The 19,174-nt window shown below is 42.9% G+C and overlaps 2 protein-coding genes across 2 annotated transcripts in view; one reads left to right on the forward strand and one right to left on the reverse strand.

The window, feature by feature from the left end:
* Positions 1-19,174, reverse strand: part of APH1B (aph-1 homolog B, gamma-secretase subunit) — a 113,052-nt gene that overhangs the window by 38,468 nt on the left and 55,410 nt on the right. The gene's annotated exons all lie outside the window — the stretch shown is intronic.
* The window catches only part of CA12 (carbonic anhydrase 12), a gene marked incomplete at its 5' end in the record, with an annotated part of 45,257 nt that overhangs the window by 5,225 nt on the left and 20,858 nt on the right, over positions 1-19,174 (forward strand). The window contains 2 exons of the mRNA XM_084640725.1: positions 8,145-8,324; positions 13,237-13,379. Coding sequence (XP_084496851.1) covers positions 8,145-8,324; positions 13,237-13,379 — 323 coding nt within the window. The remainder of the gene's footprint in view (positions 1-8,144; positions 8,325-13,236; positions 13,380-19,174) is intronic.

Genomic DNA, 19,174 nt, shown 5'->3' on the forward strand with positions numbered 1-19,174 from the left:
ACTGCAGCAGCATGAAGTTATCCCATGGAACTGCAGAGGTTCGCCGAAGGTGCTGTCTCCATATCGTTTACAAGTCTCCCTGTAGGGCTGTGGACAACACCTCTTATTCTCCAGTCCAATCCCTAACACATACTGGAGGAGAATTTCCAAGCTAAAGATATTTTTAAAATGTTATTAATCTAATGACTTTTTATTTTAGAGTAAAGACGGCATTGTAAAACCAATTTTAAAGACTGGGATTAGAATAGAATATTGGAATAGAAACTTTAATTTGTGATGAAATTTAATTTGAATGCAACTGCAGTAAAACCTGGTTAGAACACTGCTTACTGGGTGGTATGGAAAACAACACTGTATCTATGTGACCCACATCAAAACAGAGTAGCAGCCGTGTTAGTCTGTATTCGCAAAAAGAAAAGGAGTACTTGTGGCACCTTAGAGGCTAACCAATTTATTTGAGCATAAGCTTTCGTGAGCTACAGCTCACTTCATCGGATGCATCAAAACAGTAAAGCATGTCTTCTGTGTGCTGGAAGTCATCTCTCTCCACCTCCGTCACCCGTCACGCCTTTCACTATGCGATGTCAGACACTAAAATGAAGACAGAAGCAAGTGAAAGGAAAACAGTGGCATTATACCCACTCGTGGTGATGGAGATGAGCACGCAGTTATAGGGGCAAGGGAAAAACCCATGAGATTCTTGAGCAATGCTAGAGCTAGGGCTGCTATTAGTGACCAAAATCACTGTTTGTTAAATGAACACTGGATGGGACTGAACGCTGACGTTGCTACACCACTCGTGACATTAGAGCCCAGGGCTGTATCACAGGATACCATTGCATTTGACAAAGCGTTACTTTCCAGAACAAACCGAGAACCTGACAGAACTAAGTACTTGTCTTGGATACAAATGGAACCTGCTGTATTTTACACAGTGCCCTTAAAGGCGAAACTGTTCCACTATCTGCACTGTTCTCATATAAAAGTGTAGCTCAACTGTGTACTGTTCGACACCATTAAGAATGGTGTACGGTGTGAGAGCAGAACGTGCCTCTTTGTGTAGGAACCAGTTTGGCTGAATGGATCACATACTGGACTGGGACTGGGACCTATGTTCCACTCCCAGCTCTGCCTCTGGTCTGCTCTGCGACCTTTGGCAAGTTACTGCACCTCAGAGAGCTCCCCATCAGTAAAGTGGTCATAATAATACTTAATGACACACTTCTTTGTGGTGACTGGTCCCTGCAGATGATGTTAAGAGGGAGCTATTGTTCTCACCCATGTGCAGGGGAGCCGAAGGACAGAGATAGATTCCTGGTACCTTCCTTCCTCTTTTGGCCCTGCACAGATGTCTGCCATGGTCTGGCCAAGGGAACAGATGTGCTGAGAAACCATGTGCCTTTGGCCTTCTCTACACTGCAACTTTCTTCTCTCAGGGGTGTGAAAAAACACCCCGCCTGAGCAATGCAAGTTTAAGCTCTATAAAGTGGCAGTGTAGAGAGTGCTACACAGCTGGCAGCTGTTCCCGTTGTGGAGGTGGTTTTATTACAGCCACGTGGTTTTATCACAGCCACGGCAGCACTTCAACATCAGCTGTGTAGACATATCCTTTGTTACATACACAGAGGAGATGTCTACAATGCAATTAAAAACCCGCAGCTGACCATGCCAGCTGACTTGGGCTTGGGCTCAGGGACTGTTTAATTGCATGTAGATGTTCAAGCTCAGGTTGGAGCCTGGGCTCTAGGATCCTGTGAGGTGGGAGGGTCCCAGAGTTCAGGCTACAGCCTGAGCCTGAACATCTACACCACAGTTAAATAGCCCTGCAGCCCTGCCAGCCCAAGTCAGCTGGCACAGGCCTCCATGGGTGTCTAATTGCAATGTAGACATACCCTGTCACTTTCCTGGCCCTAGTCCTACTGGGCTTCTGCACTGCCCAACACTTTGCATAACCAGCCCTAAGAGTCCCAAGAATGGCCAGTTTTACACAACATTGAGGTCTGAAGCTAGGGATAGACTGATTTGAGTAACAAATTTGTGTTTCTCTCTGCTATACAGATTAAGCCTTACTATCCAAAAACCATTTCCTATTAGTGCTGATGTGTTTGCCTTTCCTTGACCCCTTCTCTTTCCATGGTAAAGGTCAGAGAGATAAGAGAAGAACTAGAAGTGTGAGCTACAAAAATGATTTCAACTTCAGCTAGAAAACTGGAATTACAGGGCTGATTTAATCAGTGACAGTTTTCATCCCCAGCCCTAGAAAGAGGTGTTTTTTATAGGTCCCCTTTGTCAGCAGTTCAGTCTGGCCACGGTTTAAGTGACTGTTTTAATTCTTCTGCAACTCCTCATTAGAAGCTGAAAGTCAATTGACCCAGTGCTCTTTGTATGCTGGCCCTCTGCCTCCTTAATACAGGAGTACTGGATATAAATTGAACATACAGAATTACTACTTTAAGATGGACAGCTGGCTAGAATACAGAAAGTTAGCTGGTGTTCCACCAGAGTATTAAAGAAGAATCCTAGCAAGGCTATTAATGCACTTTAGTGTAGGCAGGGCCGGATTAACCTTTTGAGGGCCCGGCGCCAAACATATTTATGGGCCCCCATGGGGACAATGGAACATAGTGTGGGAGAGGGGAGTGTTGGTCCCCAGAGCGAGGGGCCAGCCAGGGGCATGGCATGGCAGGGGTGGCCCTGATCCGCCCAGCCCAGCGCGAGAGCTGCACCACAAATCCTCCCCCCACACCCAACACCCCCCAAATTCCCTACGGCCAGAGCTCCCCTGGACCCGCTAAGTCCAGACCCTCCCAGACCCTGCCACAAATGCACAACGCCCTGCACACCACCCCTGCCCAGTGCCCCCCTGCCCACAGCCCCACCACAACTGCCCAGCACCCCACACAGAACCCCCACTCCCTAGTGCCCCAACACACAGAGATCTTCCCTACCCACTCACAGCCCAGCACCACCCCCTGGCCCTCCAGAAACCCCTTCCCAGCTTCCCAACTTACCAGCCCTCTGGGAGGCAACTGCGTCTGCCAGGCTGAGCCACCAGTGTAGCCAGCGCTGGTCCCGGGACGGGGACTTGCTCCAGCCCCTCGGGAGTGGCACGATCAGCCAGGCCAGGGCCTGCCCTAGTCAGGCTCTCTCAGGACCCATTCGCCTGGAGGGGCCCAGCCAAGCCCCCACAGCTGGCCAAGACTGGCCAGGCTTCTGCACCAGTCCCAGGCAGCTCCAGGGAGACAGGTGGGGCCGCACAGGTGGTGGGAAGCAGAGATTGCCAGGAGCCAGAGGTGCATTGGTGTCCAGCTGGGAGGCAGAGAGAAGCTGGCAGGTGGGGTCAAGGGGTGGAGAGGAGCCCTCAGCCAGCCAGCGGGTAGGCCGAGAGGAGCAAGTGGTGAGCAGGGGGGAGCCTGTGAGCTGGTGAGGTCTCAGGGCACAGTGCAAGCGGAACAGGCCAGGGCTCCTTCTGAGCATGGGCACAGCTCCATGGTGACACTGGCGGTATTGTAAACCTGGCACTGAGTGTAGGATGTGTGTGAGGGGACGGTGCATCTACATGGAGGGGAAGTGGGTACCACTGCAATTTATGACTTACGTGTCATAAATGAACAACACTCTAATTAAAGCTGAACAATCTTTAGTTTTATTGTTGCCATATGTTTACTTCAGTTCAGCAAGATGCACAGAAGCCTGTGCTAAGAACTCTCACCTCAAGTGGGAAACGTGCAACTTTGATGACATTAGAATATCCCTAAAGTTTCCAGCACAATTGTTAGGCTTTTAGTTAAATGCTGTTTTTGGCAGCTCCCCAAGATGACCACTTAACAGGTTTCTCTAGATAATGCCGATCACTGAGCTTCTGAATGTTACCACATTTGTGACTGCCACTTGGCTTCTTGGGTCTCATTTTACACCACACTACCCTAGTAAAAGGACTGAATAATCCAAATACTAATCAGCTATTAGTACAAACACTTGTTGGAGATATTTCCATGGATATATGTTAGTACTGTTTTCAGTCTCATGAACTGCAGTCCCTCCTCCTATACCGAAGAAACCATTCACTTCTCTAAAGCAGAGAACACTAGCATTCATCTTCCAGCTCCTATCCTGGGTGGCCCAATGACAGCAATGCTTGCTACAATTGTATGCATGCAGGTCACAAGGTGGGGGCAGGGAGATGGAAAAACCCCAACATGCAGTCCTGGTTTTGGGGTGAGTTGCTCAGCTCATTACAAAGCTGTGCATTGGTATAGTTTCAAGTAATTTTTATTAATCATAATATTTTACTTACAAGCTTCTCTTGTAATGCAGCCACGAGGGCAAAGTCAGATTTCCTTACACTCACTCACTCAGGACTACTTACACCGTGTGCGGGAGTGCGTGATCAGGAGCTAGAAGTTGCACATTAGAACATGAGGTGATCTACAGGGCAGATGGTCTACAGTAATCTGGGGTCCTAAAGACACCATGACAGGGACAACCCCTGGCCTCATCCTCCAGCACCTGGAATGGTGGAGGCAGTGGTCCCTTCTCCTCCCAGAGAGGCAGAGGCAGCAGCAAGGGGCCTCCTTTCTCACATGGTAACAGCACCCCTCCTTCCTCTGGTAGATGAGGTATGTTTTAGGGTGAGTGGTCCAGGATCACTGCACTCTTTTTCCACACCCAGATTCCTCTCCTATCATAGTATATATCATATCATAGGTAGGGAGCAGTGACTTGTGGATGGTCACCCGTTGAGATGCATGGGACAGCTCACTCCTCCTGAGCTATCGTTTGGCTGCAGCTGTCGCTACACTGATTACACTTGTCATGTTTTGAAGTTTTCTTCACAACTATGAGGGCTAGAAACTTTCTATTTGGAAAACTACAATTTTACTGTAATAGCACGACCCCAGGAGCTGGGGCTCTCAACACGAGCCAATAGTGCCTATGCCTTAATCTGGCCCTATCTACCTTATATTGCAACTTCTTACTCTCTGCTGTTAGTTGCTTTTCTTTCCCTGCTCCTATCTTCTCCAGTGCTCACTGAGAGTTACAGACACCCTTGAGCAGTGGACTAAACTCGGAAGTGATGTGTAAGGGTTGTGTGTACAAATGGGCCTGAACCTGAGCAGATTTAAGTCAGTCACACTAGGCCTTCTGGGGGCCTTGCCCACGTTATAGAATCTTACATTTGAACACAATTGGCAGTGTTAGGAGACACTGCCAAGCACCGCTTGTGCTGGTCCACCGTGACTGCAAAGCCCTGGACAGCATGTCATCTAATTTGAGGGCTCTCCATTTTCAAACATAAGATTTTTTATTTTTTTTTGCTGTAGACAAGCGCTAAGTCAGTTTAAGTTTAAGCAACATACATGTTGAGAGGATCTGGAAGAAAGGGTAAGTTCCAATACAGGCTCCCTAGATTTACCTCTGAATCTGGCCCTTGTTCTGCAACATAGGACTCCTATTTCCATAGCAATCCATTCCCACTCTGTTGCTACCCACTCTTCATACTCATTGCACCAGAAGGAAGAGCACTAAAACAATAGAGCTGTTCTGCAATGTCTGGCATTTAAATACCATGTAAACCTATCACTCATTCCTTGAGTCCATCCCTGATGTCCCTTATGCAATAGCGAGCTGGACTGAACCTACTGCATGCAGGCATAGCTTCCAGTGACTTCCCCCATATATGCCAGGGTTCAATCTGGCTCCCAAAGGCAAACTCTGTTTCACACAGAATCTGTTACAGCTGAGTTAATTAAAAAGTGCCTTCGAGTGCGATTGCTTATCTGCTAAGGAAACCTTAATTTCATAACCGCAAACAAAGTGAGACAAGAGTCCAGCTCTTTCAAGTGAGTTCTGGTGCACTAAAACAAGGAATGCTACATGACAATATGCAGGGTTCCTGCAATGCCTGGAAAAACTGGTTATGGGCAAGGAAACAAGTTGAAGCTGGTGTGGGGAAACGGACAAGAATCTCTGTAGTTTAATCCCCATTGGCTGTCATTCTCTTTGCTTACCAGAAATGTGCACATCCACCCTGATGTCATTGATGTGCCTAAAAACCTCAGTAATTGGCATATTTTACAAGATGAAACATGACCTCCAATCTCAACTGCTGACCTGTTACTAATCCCCAGTCACCCAATCTCTCCAAAAAAGTAGGTCTGAAAAAGTGTATTGCACTTCATGATGTGGTTTCCAATGGCTGAAGTCAGATTTTTGTTTTACTAATCTTTAAAGGCTAGCCATTTAGCAATCACGCGACTGCCATAATCTTTTTGGTACAAGATATTAATGTCTTCCTGGAAACCCAAACCTTAACAAGGTGCAGTCAGAGTTTCGGCTGGGCTTCTTGGGTTAAGACTGGGGCAACCCTTCCTCCTCTGTCCCAGCTCCACACAGAAATCTAGCCCCTGATTCAAGGAAGCAGACATCCCTTTTTATCCTGCCTGCTGAGCCCTAACTGACTGCTGCCTGGTCCTAGCCCATCTAGCTGCTGGAGAACTGATTTTCATTGGTTCCACCTGTAACTGATCCTTGGTGACCTCTCTAGGCCGCTCACAAAGGACTAAACTTGGTGCTCTTCTTCCCCAAAAGGACACCTCCTTCAGGCAGGGTGCACCAAGGTGGTAGGGCCTCCGGCAGAAACCAACAAATGCCTGGTACACCCTGTCAGTCATGAAACTACAGCTGCACTGGTGTTGGAAAACAGGTATGAAGTTTTGTAGTGTAGAGGCCAGGGAGAACCCTGGAAGTTTTTTCTGAATAGTGACTACAGGATCAGGCCCATGCCATCTGAAATGCATGAATAAGATAGAAAGGGCTGAATTCTACTTTGTTAGACTAAAAGAACTCGTATTGAAGTGAAAGGGATGGCACTTGAGGACAAAATTGGTGTAGGTGCTTTAGTTGATGTCATACATTTGGGGGAAGGAGACAAACTAAACAGATTTTGTAGTATATTTGCCACTGTCAAATCTAACAAAAGTTGAAATACAGCTTTCACTTCTTGCACTAAAGCTTAATAAAGACTTGCACATCACGTCTCAACCTCAAGGGGCCAATTATTCTCATTTCCAGATGAGCTGGGTTATGTCCTCAAAATGTGTGTATCCCATAACCCAGTGCCAAAACAAATAGTACATCATTCAGATTTCTGTTCTATGTTCTGATGAATGGGTCAGTGTTTTCCTAAAACATATGCAAGATGGACAGCATTCATCTTTCAACAGTTTCAGTGCACCATTTATTAGTTCTCAAATCCACTGAAGAGAATTTAAATGCTGTTTAAGATATGCCATGAAAATCTGGGAGATAAAGAATCAAAGTGATTTGCAGTGAAATGGAAGCTAAAATAGAAGCTACTCCAGCACTAAGTGAGATCCAGTTTAGATTATATTTATGGAAGACAAGCTCCCAGATCATTGAACCTTAACAACGCCAGCATCTATCAATAATTTTCATATTCATTAGTTTTCCTTTTTAAAATATTTGAACTAGTTTTGACATCAATGTTCTAACCTAGGTTAGATTCTGGCACCCACAGTTCAAGAAGAATGTTGGTAAATTGGTCAGGGATCAGAGAAGAGCCACGAGAATGATTAAAGTATTGAAAATCATGTTTTACAGTGACAGTCAAACAGCTCACTCTGTTTAGCTTAACAAAGAGAGGATTCAGATGTAATTTATTCACAGTCTATAAGTACCTATATGGGGAACAGAAATTTGGTAATAGAGGGCTCTTCAATTTAGCAGATAAAGGTATAACAAGATTCAGTGGGTGGACACTGAAGTGGAGAAAATTAAAACATAACATATCTGGTAAAAATATACTCTGTTAGGGCCCAAACTTGCCAACATGTATGTAAGTGATTTTATTCACCAAAGCAGCACCATTAACTACCAAATCAACATTTTTAACATTTCTTTTAAAAGTGTCAGTGAAATTGCCTGGCTACAGCACAAAATGACAAGACATTTTAAATCAAGAAAAGGAGAGTCAGATTCTGTTCTGGGTTTTGGGTGAATATTCAGGGAAAACAGGGGAGTTCTTATATTATCCAAACCAGTTGTTACTAGTGTGTAGAAAAAGTACCAATGAAGACGACAACAAAGATTGTTAAACCTGTCTCTTCTGTTAACATTCTCAGGTCCTGATGGAGAGAAAACTTGGCCCAAGAAGTATCCATTTTGTGGAGGAGTGTTCCAGTCTCCAATAGATTTTCATAATGATATTCTCCAATATGATACCACTCTCTTACCTTTAGAGCTTGTAGGCTACAATGTGTCCTCCACTGACCACTTTATGTTGACCAATAATGGTCATTCAGGTAAGGAAACCAAATGTGCAGCAAGAGAGTTTGAAAGAAAGAGTTATTGGACTTATATTTAATTTCTTACATTATTGGCTGTGATGGACCAAGCTCTTGCAGTAGAATACAAACATCTTCAATAACTATCTAAAGAAACTTGTAATTATAAAACACACATCAGTGTAAATATAGCTGTGGCACTTTAGATTAACTTACGCTTGTGAAAAGTTTTTCTTATTAATTTGGTTAAAATACTCAGAAATAGGAACAGAATTTGCAGCTTTTTGTTTAGAAAGAAGGGAAAAGTCAGTAAATCTGGATGAAGTCACCCTTAATAGATATTGTAATCAACTGGAAAGATAAAAAGTGATTCACTGAATTTAAGACAAAATCAAGCAAACCTGGGAGTTTCAGCAAACGCCTCTACTACTTGAATGAAGACAGAGAACTTCCTTAAGTGTGAGATGAAGTGAGCTGTAGCTCACAAAAGCTCATGCTCAAATAAATTGGTTAGTCTCTAAGGTGCCACAAGTACTCCTTTTCTTTTTGAGAAAGACATATATAACCATTAGGATCAGCTTACACACACGCCTAGTGCCCTCCACTGTAGCATTAAGGCAAGATACCCTACCAACAACAACAGGGATGAGAACAGAAGCAGTCTCTTAAAACTCCAGAATATTTCAACACCACAAAGTAGAATACTTATAAGCCAGTTCCCCACAAATTTTTCTAGAAACAAGTTAGAGACTTACAAACGAGAACAGCAGCAAGGCTCTCCTGCAGCATATCTTTCCCCAGTACTGCCAAGGCATCAAAAAACCCTGCATTATAAAATACCTCGACTTCCCCCTTCCTAGCATGCTTTGTTAAAAGGAGCTTGACAGGCAAGTCTCTCTTTTTTCACTGTTTCTGTGGGATAAACATGCTCTGTACCATACCAGTAAATAGCCAGGTCCCCCAAGGACCTGTACTGGGACCAATTCTGTTCAACATATTCATAAATGACCTTGAAAAAGGGGTAAATAGTGAGGTGGCAAAGTTTGCACATGATACAAAATTACTCAGGACAGTTAAATCCAAAGCAGACTGTGAACAGTTACAAAGGGATCTCACAAAATTGGGTGACTGGGCAACAAAATGGCAGATGAAATTCAGTGTTGTTAAATGCAAAGTAATGCACACTGCAAAACATAATCCCAAATATACATATAAAATGATGGGGTCTAAATTTGCGATTATCACTCAAGAAAGATATCTTGGAGTATCGGGGATAGTTTTCTGAAAACAGACGCTCAATGTGCAACAGCAGTCAAAAAAGCTAATGGAATGTTAGGAACCATGAGGAAAGGGATAGATAAGACAGAAAATATCATAATGCCACTATGTAAATCCCATGGTGTGCCCACACCTTGAATACGCTGCGCAATTCTGATCCAGTCTCCAAAAAGATATATTAGAATTGGAAAAAGTACACAGAAGGGCAACAAAAATTATTACAGGTATAGAATCATAGAACTGGAAGGGACCTCAAGAGGTCATCTAGTCCAGTCCCCTGCACTCAAGGCAGGACTAAGTATTATCTAGACCATCCCTGACAGGTGTTTGACCAACCTGCTCTTAAAAATCACCAATGATGGAGATTCCACCACCACCCTAGGCAATTTATTCCAGTGCTTAACCACTCTGACAGCAGGAAGTTTTACCTAATGTCCAACCTAAACCACCCTTGCTGCAATTTAAGCCCATTGCTTCTTGTCCTATCCTCAGAGGTTAAGAACAATTTTTCTTCCTCGTCCTTGTAACAACTTTTTATGTACTTGAAAACTGTTATCATGTCCCCTCTCAGTCATCTCTTCTCCAGACTAAACAAACCCAATTTTTTTCAATCTTCCCTCATAAATCATATTTTCTAGACCTTTAATCATTTTTGTTACTTTTCTCTGGACTTTCTCCAATTTTCCACATCTTTCCTGAAATGTGACACCCAGAACTGGACACAATACTCCAGTTGAGGTGTAATCAGTGAGAGCAGAAGAATTACTTCTCATATCTTGCTTACAATACTCCTGCTAATACATCCCAGAGTGATGTCTGCTTTTTTTACAACAGTGTTACACTTTTAACTCATATTTAGCTTGTGATCCACTACAACCCCCAGATCCCTTTCTGCAGTACTCCTTCCCAGGCAGTCATTTCCCATTTTGTATGTGTGCAACTGATTGGTCCTTCCTAAGTGGAGTACTTTGCATTTGTCCTTATTGAATTTCATCCAGCATGACTGTGAACCATTGATAACTACTCTCTGGGAACAATTTTCCAACCAGTTATGCACCCACCTTATAGTAGCTCCATCTAGGTTGCATTTCCCTAGTTTGTTTACAAGAAGGTCATGCGAGACAGTATCAAAAGCCTTACTAAAGTCAAGATATACCACATCTACCACTTCCCCCATCCACAAGGCTTGTTTCCCTGTCAAAGAAAGCTATCAGGTTGGTTTGATACAATTTGTTCTTGACAAATCCATGCTGACTGTTATTTATCATCTTATTATCTTCTAGATGTTTGCAAATTGACTGCTTAATTATTTGCTCCATTATCTTTCCGGATACAGAAGTTAAGCTGACTGGTCTGTAATTCCCCAGGTTGTCCTTATTTCCCTTTTTGTAGATGGACACTATATTTGGCCTTTTCAAGTCTTCTGGAATCTCTCCCATCTTCCATGACTTTTCAAAGATAATTGCTAATGGCTTAGATACCTCCTCAATAAGCTCCTTGAGTATTCTAGGATGCATTTCATCAGGTCCTGGTGATTTGAAGACATCTCACTTGTTTAAGTAATTTTTGAGTTGTTCTTTCCTTATTTTAGACTCTGATCCTACCTCATTTTCACAGGCATTCACTATGTTAGACGTCCAATAGCTACCAACCTTCTTGGTGAAAACAGAAACAAAGAAGTCATTAAGCACCTCTGAACAGCTTCCATATAAGGAGAGATTTAAAAGAGTGGGACTGTTCAACTTGGAAAAGAGACTGAGGGGGGATATGATACGAGGTCTGTAAAAATCATAAATGGTGTGGAGAAAGTGAATAAGGAAGGATAGGGAATTCTACACAAGAACCAGAATCACCCAATGAAATGAATAGGCAGCAGAATTAAAACTAACATAAGGAAGTACTTCACACAACAGACAGTCAACCTGTGGAACTTGTTGCCAGGGAATGCTGTAAAGGTCTAAAGTATAACTGGGTTTAAAAAAAAAAAAAGAATTAAATAAGTTCATGGAGGATAGGTCCATCAATGGCTATTAGCCAAGATGGTCAGGGATGCAACCCCATGCTCTAAACCTCTGACTGCTTGAAGCTGGGACTGGACAACTGTGGATGGAGCACTTGATAAATTACCTTGTTCTGTTCACTCCCTCTGAAACATCTGGGACTGTTCACTGTAAATTTATTAGTCTCTAAGGTGCCACAAGGACTCCTCGTTGTTTTTGCTGATACAGACTAACACGGCTACCCCTTTGAAACCTGTCGGAAGACAGGATATCGAGCCAGATAGACTTTTGGTCTGATGCACTATGGCCATTCTTATCATGAGTCCATTCTTTAGGTAAGACCAAACCTTCTAAGGTCTGACCTCTGGTCTCCCCCTGTTTCCCCAAACCAAGTGGCTCTAAAGTGGTGAACAATAAAGGACAAGGAGAGCTAGTTGTCTGGAACCAGCATTCAAACAGAAACCCTAAATTGCTTTGCGTAATAAAAAATTCAGTCTCTGTTGTGGAGAACATCATTATAGCACATGCTGTTATAGTCCCTTATGTCCACAAACCTATTCAATGGCCTGTAAAGCACTGTGGTGTCATATTAATTCTTACATATAATTAGAGTGCTTCGTAACTGGTTCCCCTAGATACAGTTATCTACTTAAATTAGATTTAAAACACTGGAGCACAAGGAAAAGCTCTTTAACACCAGCTGAATAATTCATGTGTTGAGCGATGGTCCTTTGTAGAGGCTCCAGATATGTCTTCCTCTGGAAAAAGTGTGAAATGCATGTTTTGTTCCAAATCTGGGGCATTCCAGGGACAAAACATTACCCCTCTGGAAGTCACCTCAAAGTGAACTGCAAAGAAAGGGGCATCTTTTACAGTTCTTTATGATGTTCAGAAGTTGTCAAAGTTTAATGATAAAAAAACGAAAGCCTACATACAGTTTCTTTTCTAATTTTAATTCTACACAAGAAAGAACACAACCTCTCCCTTCCCCTTCTTTGCTGGAGGACCTTAGGAATGTTACGCCAGGCTGTAACCTGAGCTGCAGAATTCCCTCCATCAAGCTGAAGGGAGAAGAATGATGATTCTTAAGTTTGTGGCTGTAGCTTTTCTTGACATCACTCTTAAGGTTCATAACAAGGCTCTCAAGTAAGGAGAGGGAGAGATGAACCTAATGTCAAATGTTAACAAAATACTTATTTAAATCTGGGGAAAATATTAGTTTATTAAGCCATCTTTATATGTCACAAAAGAGCAGAAAAAGGCTAAAAAATGTTGTTTTGCTTCAGAGATCCCTTTTCATAAGCTTATGATGGGTTAGCAGAATTCAGGGAAGGGAGAAAATTCCAGTACAGACAGAGAGATCACAACTCTCCCATTCAATTCACATTCCATGTATTACATTCTACAAGAATATAGGGGGAAAATGTTCAAGACTCCCTTGAATTGCCTGGAAAGTTCCAAAGACTGCTAAAAATGATCATCTTCCAGATACTATAACGTTGGCATGTGCTGGATTCTGGGTTAAGAACCTGAATAGTTTATTCTGCTATTCTAATTCTCTGTATCTGATAAAGCCAGACACACTAGTTCTGTGCACCAAATGCGTCAACACAGCAATATAATCTTCTCCCATATTTTTGGTCTACTTGCAGTAAGAATGAGCCTGTTTCCTACCATGCACATCAGAAAGCTCCCTTTCCAATACACTGCAACTCAGCTTCACCTACACTGGGGAAACAGGAACAAGCCAGAAGGCTCGGAGCACACAGTCAGTGGGAGGCATTTTGCAGCAGAGGTAAGATGGTCTCAAGTCACAAAAAATTGAAGGGAAAGTTAGACAGTTTCCACTATTTCAAAGCTAAAATTTGCATAGACAATGGTTGATGTATTCACCATTTGTGTTTAAGTACATTCTGCCAAAGAAGGCCAACAGGCACTAATTTAAGCACCTATGCTCTTAATAGTTAATATATCCCATATCAAGATGCTACAAGGTGCTCTGGATTGAGGCTGGACTCAGTAAATGGTATGGCTTTTTTTGCTATAGCATGACACTGGGAATCAAGAGATCTGAGTTTTACTCTCAGTACTGAAACTGACTTGCTCAGTAACTTCAAGCAAGTTGTTTATTCTCTTTCTGCCCCTCCACTCCCACAAACATTATACAGTTCTGTGGTGACCTAGAATCCTATTTTCAACGTCTCCGACTCAAGGAATATTTCCAACACACCTCTGAACAACATACTAACCCACAGAGAGCTTCCTACCAAAACTACAAAAAGGATTCTGGGTGGACTCCTCCTAAAGGTCGAAACAACAGACTGGACTTCTACATAGAGTGGTTCCGCCAATGTGCACAGGCTGAAATTGTGGAAAAGCAGCATCACTTGCCCCATAACCTCAGCCGTGCAGAACACAATGCCATCCACAGCCTCAGAAACAACTCTGACATCATAATCAAAAAGGCTGACAAAGGAGGTGCTGTCGTCATCATGAATAGGTCAGAGTATGAACAAGATGCTGCTAGGCAGCTCTCCAACATCACTTTCTACAAGCCATTACCCTCTGATCCCACTGAGGGTTACCAAAAGAAACTACAGCATTTGCTCAAGAAACTCCCTGAAAAAGCACAAGCACAAATCCGCACAGACACACCCCTGGAACTCCGACCTGGGGTATTCTATCTCCTACCCAAGATCCAAAAACCTGGAATCCTGGACTCCCCATCATCTCAGGCATTGGCACCCTGACAGCAGGATTGTCTGGCTATGTAGACTCCCTCCTCAGGCCCTATGCTACCAGCACTCCCAGCTATCTTCGAGACACCACTTACTTCCTGAGGAAACTACAATCCATCGGTGATCTTCCTGAAAACACTATCCTGGCCACTATGGATGTAGAAGCCCTCTACACCAACATTCCACACAAAGATGGACTACAAGCCGTCAGGAACAGTATTGCCGATAAAGTCATGGCAAACCTGGTGGCTGAACTTTGTCCTCACCCATAATTATTTCACATTTGGGGGCAATGTATACCTTCAAATCAGTGGCACTGCTATGGGTACCCACATGGCCCCACAGTATGCCAGCATTTTTAAGGCTGACTTAGAACAACGCTTCCTCAGCTCTCGTCCCCTAATGCCCCTGCTCTACTTGCGCTACATTGATGACATCTTCATCATCTGGACCCATGGAAAAGAAACCCTTGAGGAATTCCACCATGATTTCAACAATTTCCATCCCACCGTAAACGTCAGCCTGGACCAGTCAACACAAGAGATCCACTTCCTGGACACTACGGTGCTAATAAGCGATGGTCACATAAACACCACCCTATACTGGAAACCTACTGACCGCTATTCCTACCTACATGCCTCCAGCTTTCATCCAGACCACACCACACGATCCATTGTCTACAGCCAAGCTCTACAATACAACCGCATTTGCTCTAACCCCTCAGACAGAGATAAACACCTACAAGATCTCTATCAAGTATTCTTACGACTACAATACCCACCTGTTGAAGTGAAGAAACAGATTGACAGAGCCAGAAGAGTACCCAGAAGTCACCTACTACAGGACAGGCCCAACAAAGAAAATGACAGAACGCCACTAGCCATCACCTTCAGTCCCCAACTAAAACCTCTCGAACGCATCATCAAGGATCTACAACCTATCTTAAAGGACGACCCATCACTCTCCCAGACCCTGGGGGAAAGGCCAGTCATTGCTTACAGACAGCCCCCCAACCTGAAGCAAATACTCACCAGCAACCACACACCACACAACAGAACCGCTAACCCAGGAACCTATCCTTGCAACAAAGCCCGTTGCCAACTGTGTCCACATATCTATTCAGGGGACATCATCATAGGGCCTAATCACATCAGCCACACAATCAGAGACTCGTTCACCTGCACATCTACCAATGTGATATATGCCCTCATGTGCCAGCAATGCTCCTCCGCCGTGTACATTGGTCAAACTGGACAGTCTCTATGTAAAAAAATAAATGGACACAAATCAGACGTCAAGAATTATAACATTCATAAACCAGTTGGAGAACACTTCAATCTCTTGGGTCACTCGATTACAGACCTAAAAGTTGCAATTCTTCAACAAAAAAACTTCAAAAACAGACTCCAAAGAGAGACTGCTGAATTGGAATTAATTTGCAAACTGGATACAATTAACTTAGGCTTGAATAGAGACTGGGAGTGAATGTGTCATTACACAAAGTAAAACTATTCCCTCCCCACCCCCCACCCCACGTTCCTCAGACATTCTTGTCAACTGCTGGAAATGCTTGATTATCACTACAAAAGGTCCCCTCCCGGTGTCCCCCCACCCCCGCTCTCCTGCTGGTAATAGCTCACCTTAAGTGATCACTCTCGTTACAGTGTGTATGGTAACACCCATTGTTTCATGTTTTCTATGTATATAAATCTCGCCACTGTATTTTCCACTGAGTGCAGCCAATAAAGTGAGCTGTAGCTCACGAAAGCTTATGCTCAAATAAATTTGTTCATCTCTAAGGTGCCCCAAGTACTCCTTTTCTTTTTGCAAATACAGACTAACATGGCTGCTACTCTGAAACCTGAGAAAGCACCGAATCAAAATGTTTGGCTACTGATTTTATTGCTTTAGCTCTTCACCTTGAAAGCTCTTTACATTGTAAGCCCTTCAGGGTAGGAATTAGTCTCTTTTCTATTTGTACAGCACCCAGCATCATGGGTCCCCAGTCCTGACTGGGGCCTTAAAGTGCTACCTTAATATAAATAATTACAACTAATAATATTTTCTTTTAACTATTGGACTTAGTTGTGAGATTAAATGTAAATTTTACAATCTATGTTGCCAGATTTGCATACTTGCTGCAGATAACACTCATAAGGCTTTTCAAAATTGATCCACGTGTTTTGCTTCGAGGTTCACATACATGTAAACTTAAAATGTTTGTACCATGCAGATACTCTAAATTCTGCTGCTTAACACCAATTCTAACTGGAGACTAGCGATGATGCAGACCACTGTTTAAGTAACAATGTGTAATTATGCTCTTTGTTGCATGACACAAACTCAAATACTCTCTGTGCAGTTCTGCGTGGGTTCAGTGTAGAAGATATGGAGGTGCTATGTAATCATTATATGAATAATGTCTGGGTCCTGGTCGGCAACATAAGGTTCTATATAGTTAGATTGGTTTAACAGAATTTCCCGTATGAATGTATTAGTCTAGCTTAATAGGGGGCTGTTGGAGAAACAAGCCGGGAAGCAATGCAATGGATCTAGCTAGGCCATACTCCAAAAATATTTATGGGGCAATTACAGGAAAATGGCCTACTTCCAGCCTCCAATCCGAAGTTACACTGTTGTTTTGCCAGTTCTGGACACTAACAGATCAAAGAGCTACAAAACAGTTTAAAACAGACACGTTCTCTGAGAAGAGACTGAGCAGCTTGTAAAGGAGTCATTCCCTGAAGCAGTGGGGAGAAAAGACTGGTGAGTTATGGGAAGAAACCATCACAGACTATAGCGGTCTTTGGGTGCCTGTAGGAAACTTAGACCTACCAGCATCCTGATGTGTCAGATGGGTAGGCACCTGGTAAACTAGACATGCACATAATCTGTTATTGTTTTAAGATCTTTTTCTCTGCAATTGTTTTGTTCTAAACAAATAATGCTCGGCTGTCTGATTACTGGATACCACCGCCAGTGTTCTTGGTGTTAACAGACCTGCAGCTATGAACTATAAATTAGGCCTGCTGAGGTAATCACAGTTAGCACCTGGGAATGGCAGTCCAAGGCCTGATCTGAGAGTGGGAGAATTGCATGACCCCACCACAAGAGCAGTGATTGCTTGAGGCCTGAGTGGGGGTGCACCTGCACAGACCAGTAGGGGTCTGTAATGGTGACAATCAGTTCTAAATGCATACAGCACAATTAATGGAAATCAATTTTAGTAATCGGCCACTGGATTTAGCAATGAATAATTATATGCTTAATTTATTCAATTCATAGTCCCAGAGTAATTACAAATCTATCTGAAATTGAAGTAGGATTAAAGTTACAATTTTAGGCTAAGGACAATACCCATACCCTTTGCTGAAGCTATTGGAAAGGCAATTTCTTTCTTACAGGCTAACTCCAAAAGTGGAGACTTCCCTTTCTTCAGTGGCTGTGGGAAGGGGTTCTGTGCAGTTCAAATATTTTTCAGAATAAGTTTGTCTGTTACCTTAAATCCCTGCTCTACACATACCAAGTCATCGCAACGGTGAAGCTGGAGAAAAGTCCAGTCAAACATAATTCATTAATGAAGGCTCATTCTGTTGGATGTATATATGTTAGCTGGTTATGGGTTGGAATAGGGGCAGGGAAGGGTTGTTGTCAGGGTGGGAAGTTAATGCCTATCTGAGGCCACTTCGTTCATATGCTAATTCATAAAACTTCTACCAGGAAATTTTCTGGTTTGGAATAAATAGCTTTGGGATAGGCACAGAACAATGCTGTTTGGCCCTAGGAGGAGATATGAGGCCAGAGTCCTCTCACACGAACACCAGCATGACTCAAGATTGACTCTATTGACTTCAGTAGAATTCCTCTGGATTTATATTGCTGCAAAAGAAAAGAAAATCTGGCTCATAGCCACCTACAAGTTAGGTGCATAGTTTTATAACTGACTATTTCCTACATGTAGCAACTAAGGGTATAGCCAATCTGGTTTTGGCTTGATTCACACACTTTAACATGAAATAACTGCACAGCTGGTAACTTGCTCAGCTATCCGAGACTACATCAGAGAGCCAAACCACAATATTATCCAATTAACACATGCAATGCTCATGTTAAGCAAGTTAACTGCATAACTGCTGAAGAGTTTGCATAATGTTATATAGTAACAGTTAACAGATGATGTTTCATGTTGGATAGGAAAGTAGGGTAAGGTATGTAGCAAAACCCAGGGGAAACCTTAGTAAGTCAGGCTTCCATCAGAGAATTCCCAGTGCTCATCCGATGTTTTAGTGGAAAATTTGCAGATTGTTAAAGAGTGATCCATCAAGCAAGACCCAACCAAGCATCAGCTTCCAGAAAATTATTTTGTTTTTACTAATAATCTTTAATTGACAGGTACCTATACATGAGGTCTCTGGGAATCTTAGCAACAATAAACTGAACACACTATTTACACTAAATTCTTGATTCTTTTTTGAAAACAGTAAGCATATCAAAATTCAGTATTAGAGTTCTATGTTCCCAAATCACTGTGAACTGAGAGACTAAGTACGGTCACCCGTCATGCAGCTGTTCTCTCTTGCAAATTACTATGTGAGTGCCTGATCCTGAACCATTAGAATTTTTCCATTTACTTTGATGGTACAAAAGTGGATCCAAAACCTTTTTTGCAACTGTTTTAAAAAGTTATTGTAAAAAAATCAGAATATTTGTTAAACACAGGTATGTAGAGGACTTAATTTTAAATACCCTTCTCTTCCATGTCCTTTTTGTAGTTCTCCAATAAGCACAAATAACGGTGCTGTTGGTAGACCCCATTCCTCATTCTCTTGCAGCCTATTTATTTATATTTCCA

The sequence above is a fragment of the Lepidochelys olivacea genome (assembly GCF_965140295.1).
Source record: "Lepidochelys olivacea isolate rLepOli2 genome assembly, chromosome: 10".
NCBI classification, from domain to species: Eukaryota; Metazoa; Chordata; order Testudines; family Cheloniidae; genus Lepidochelys; species Lepidochelys olivacea.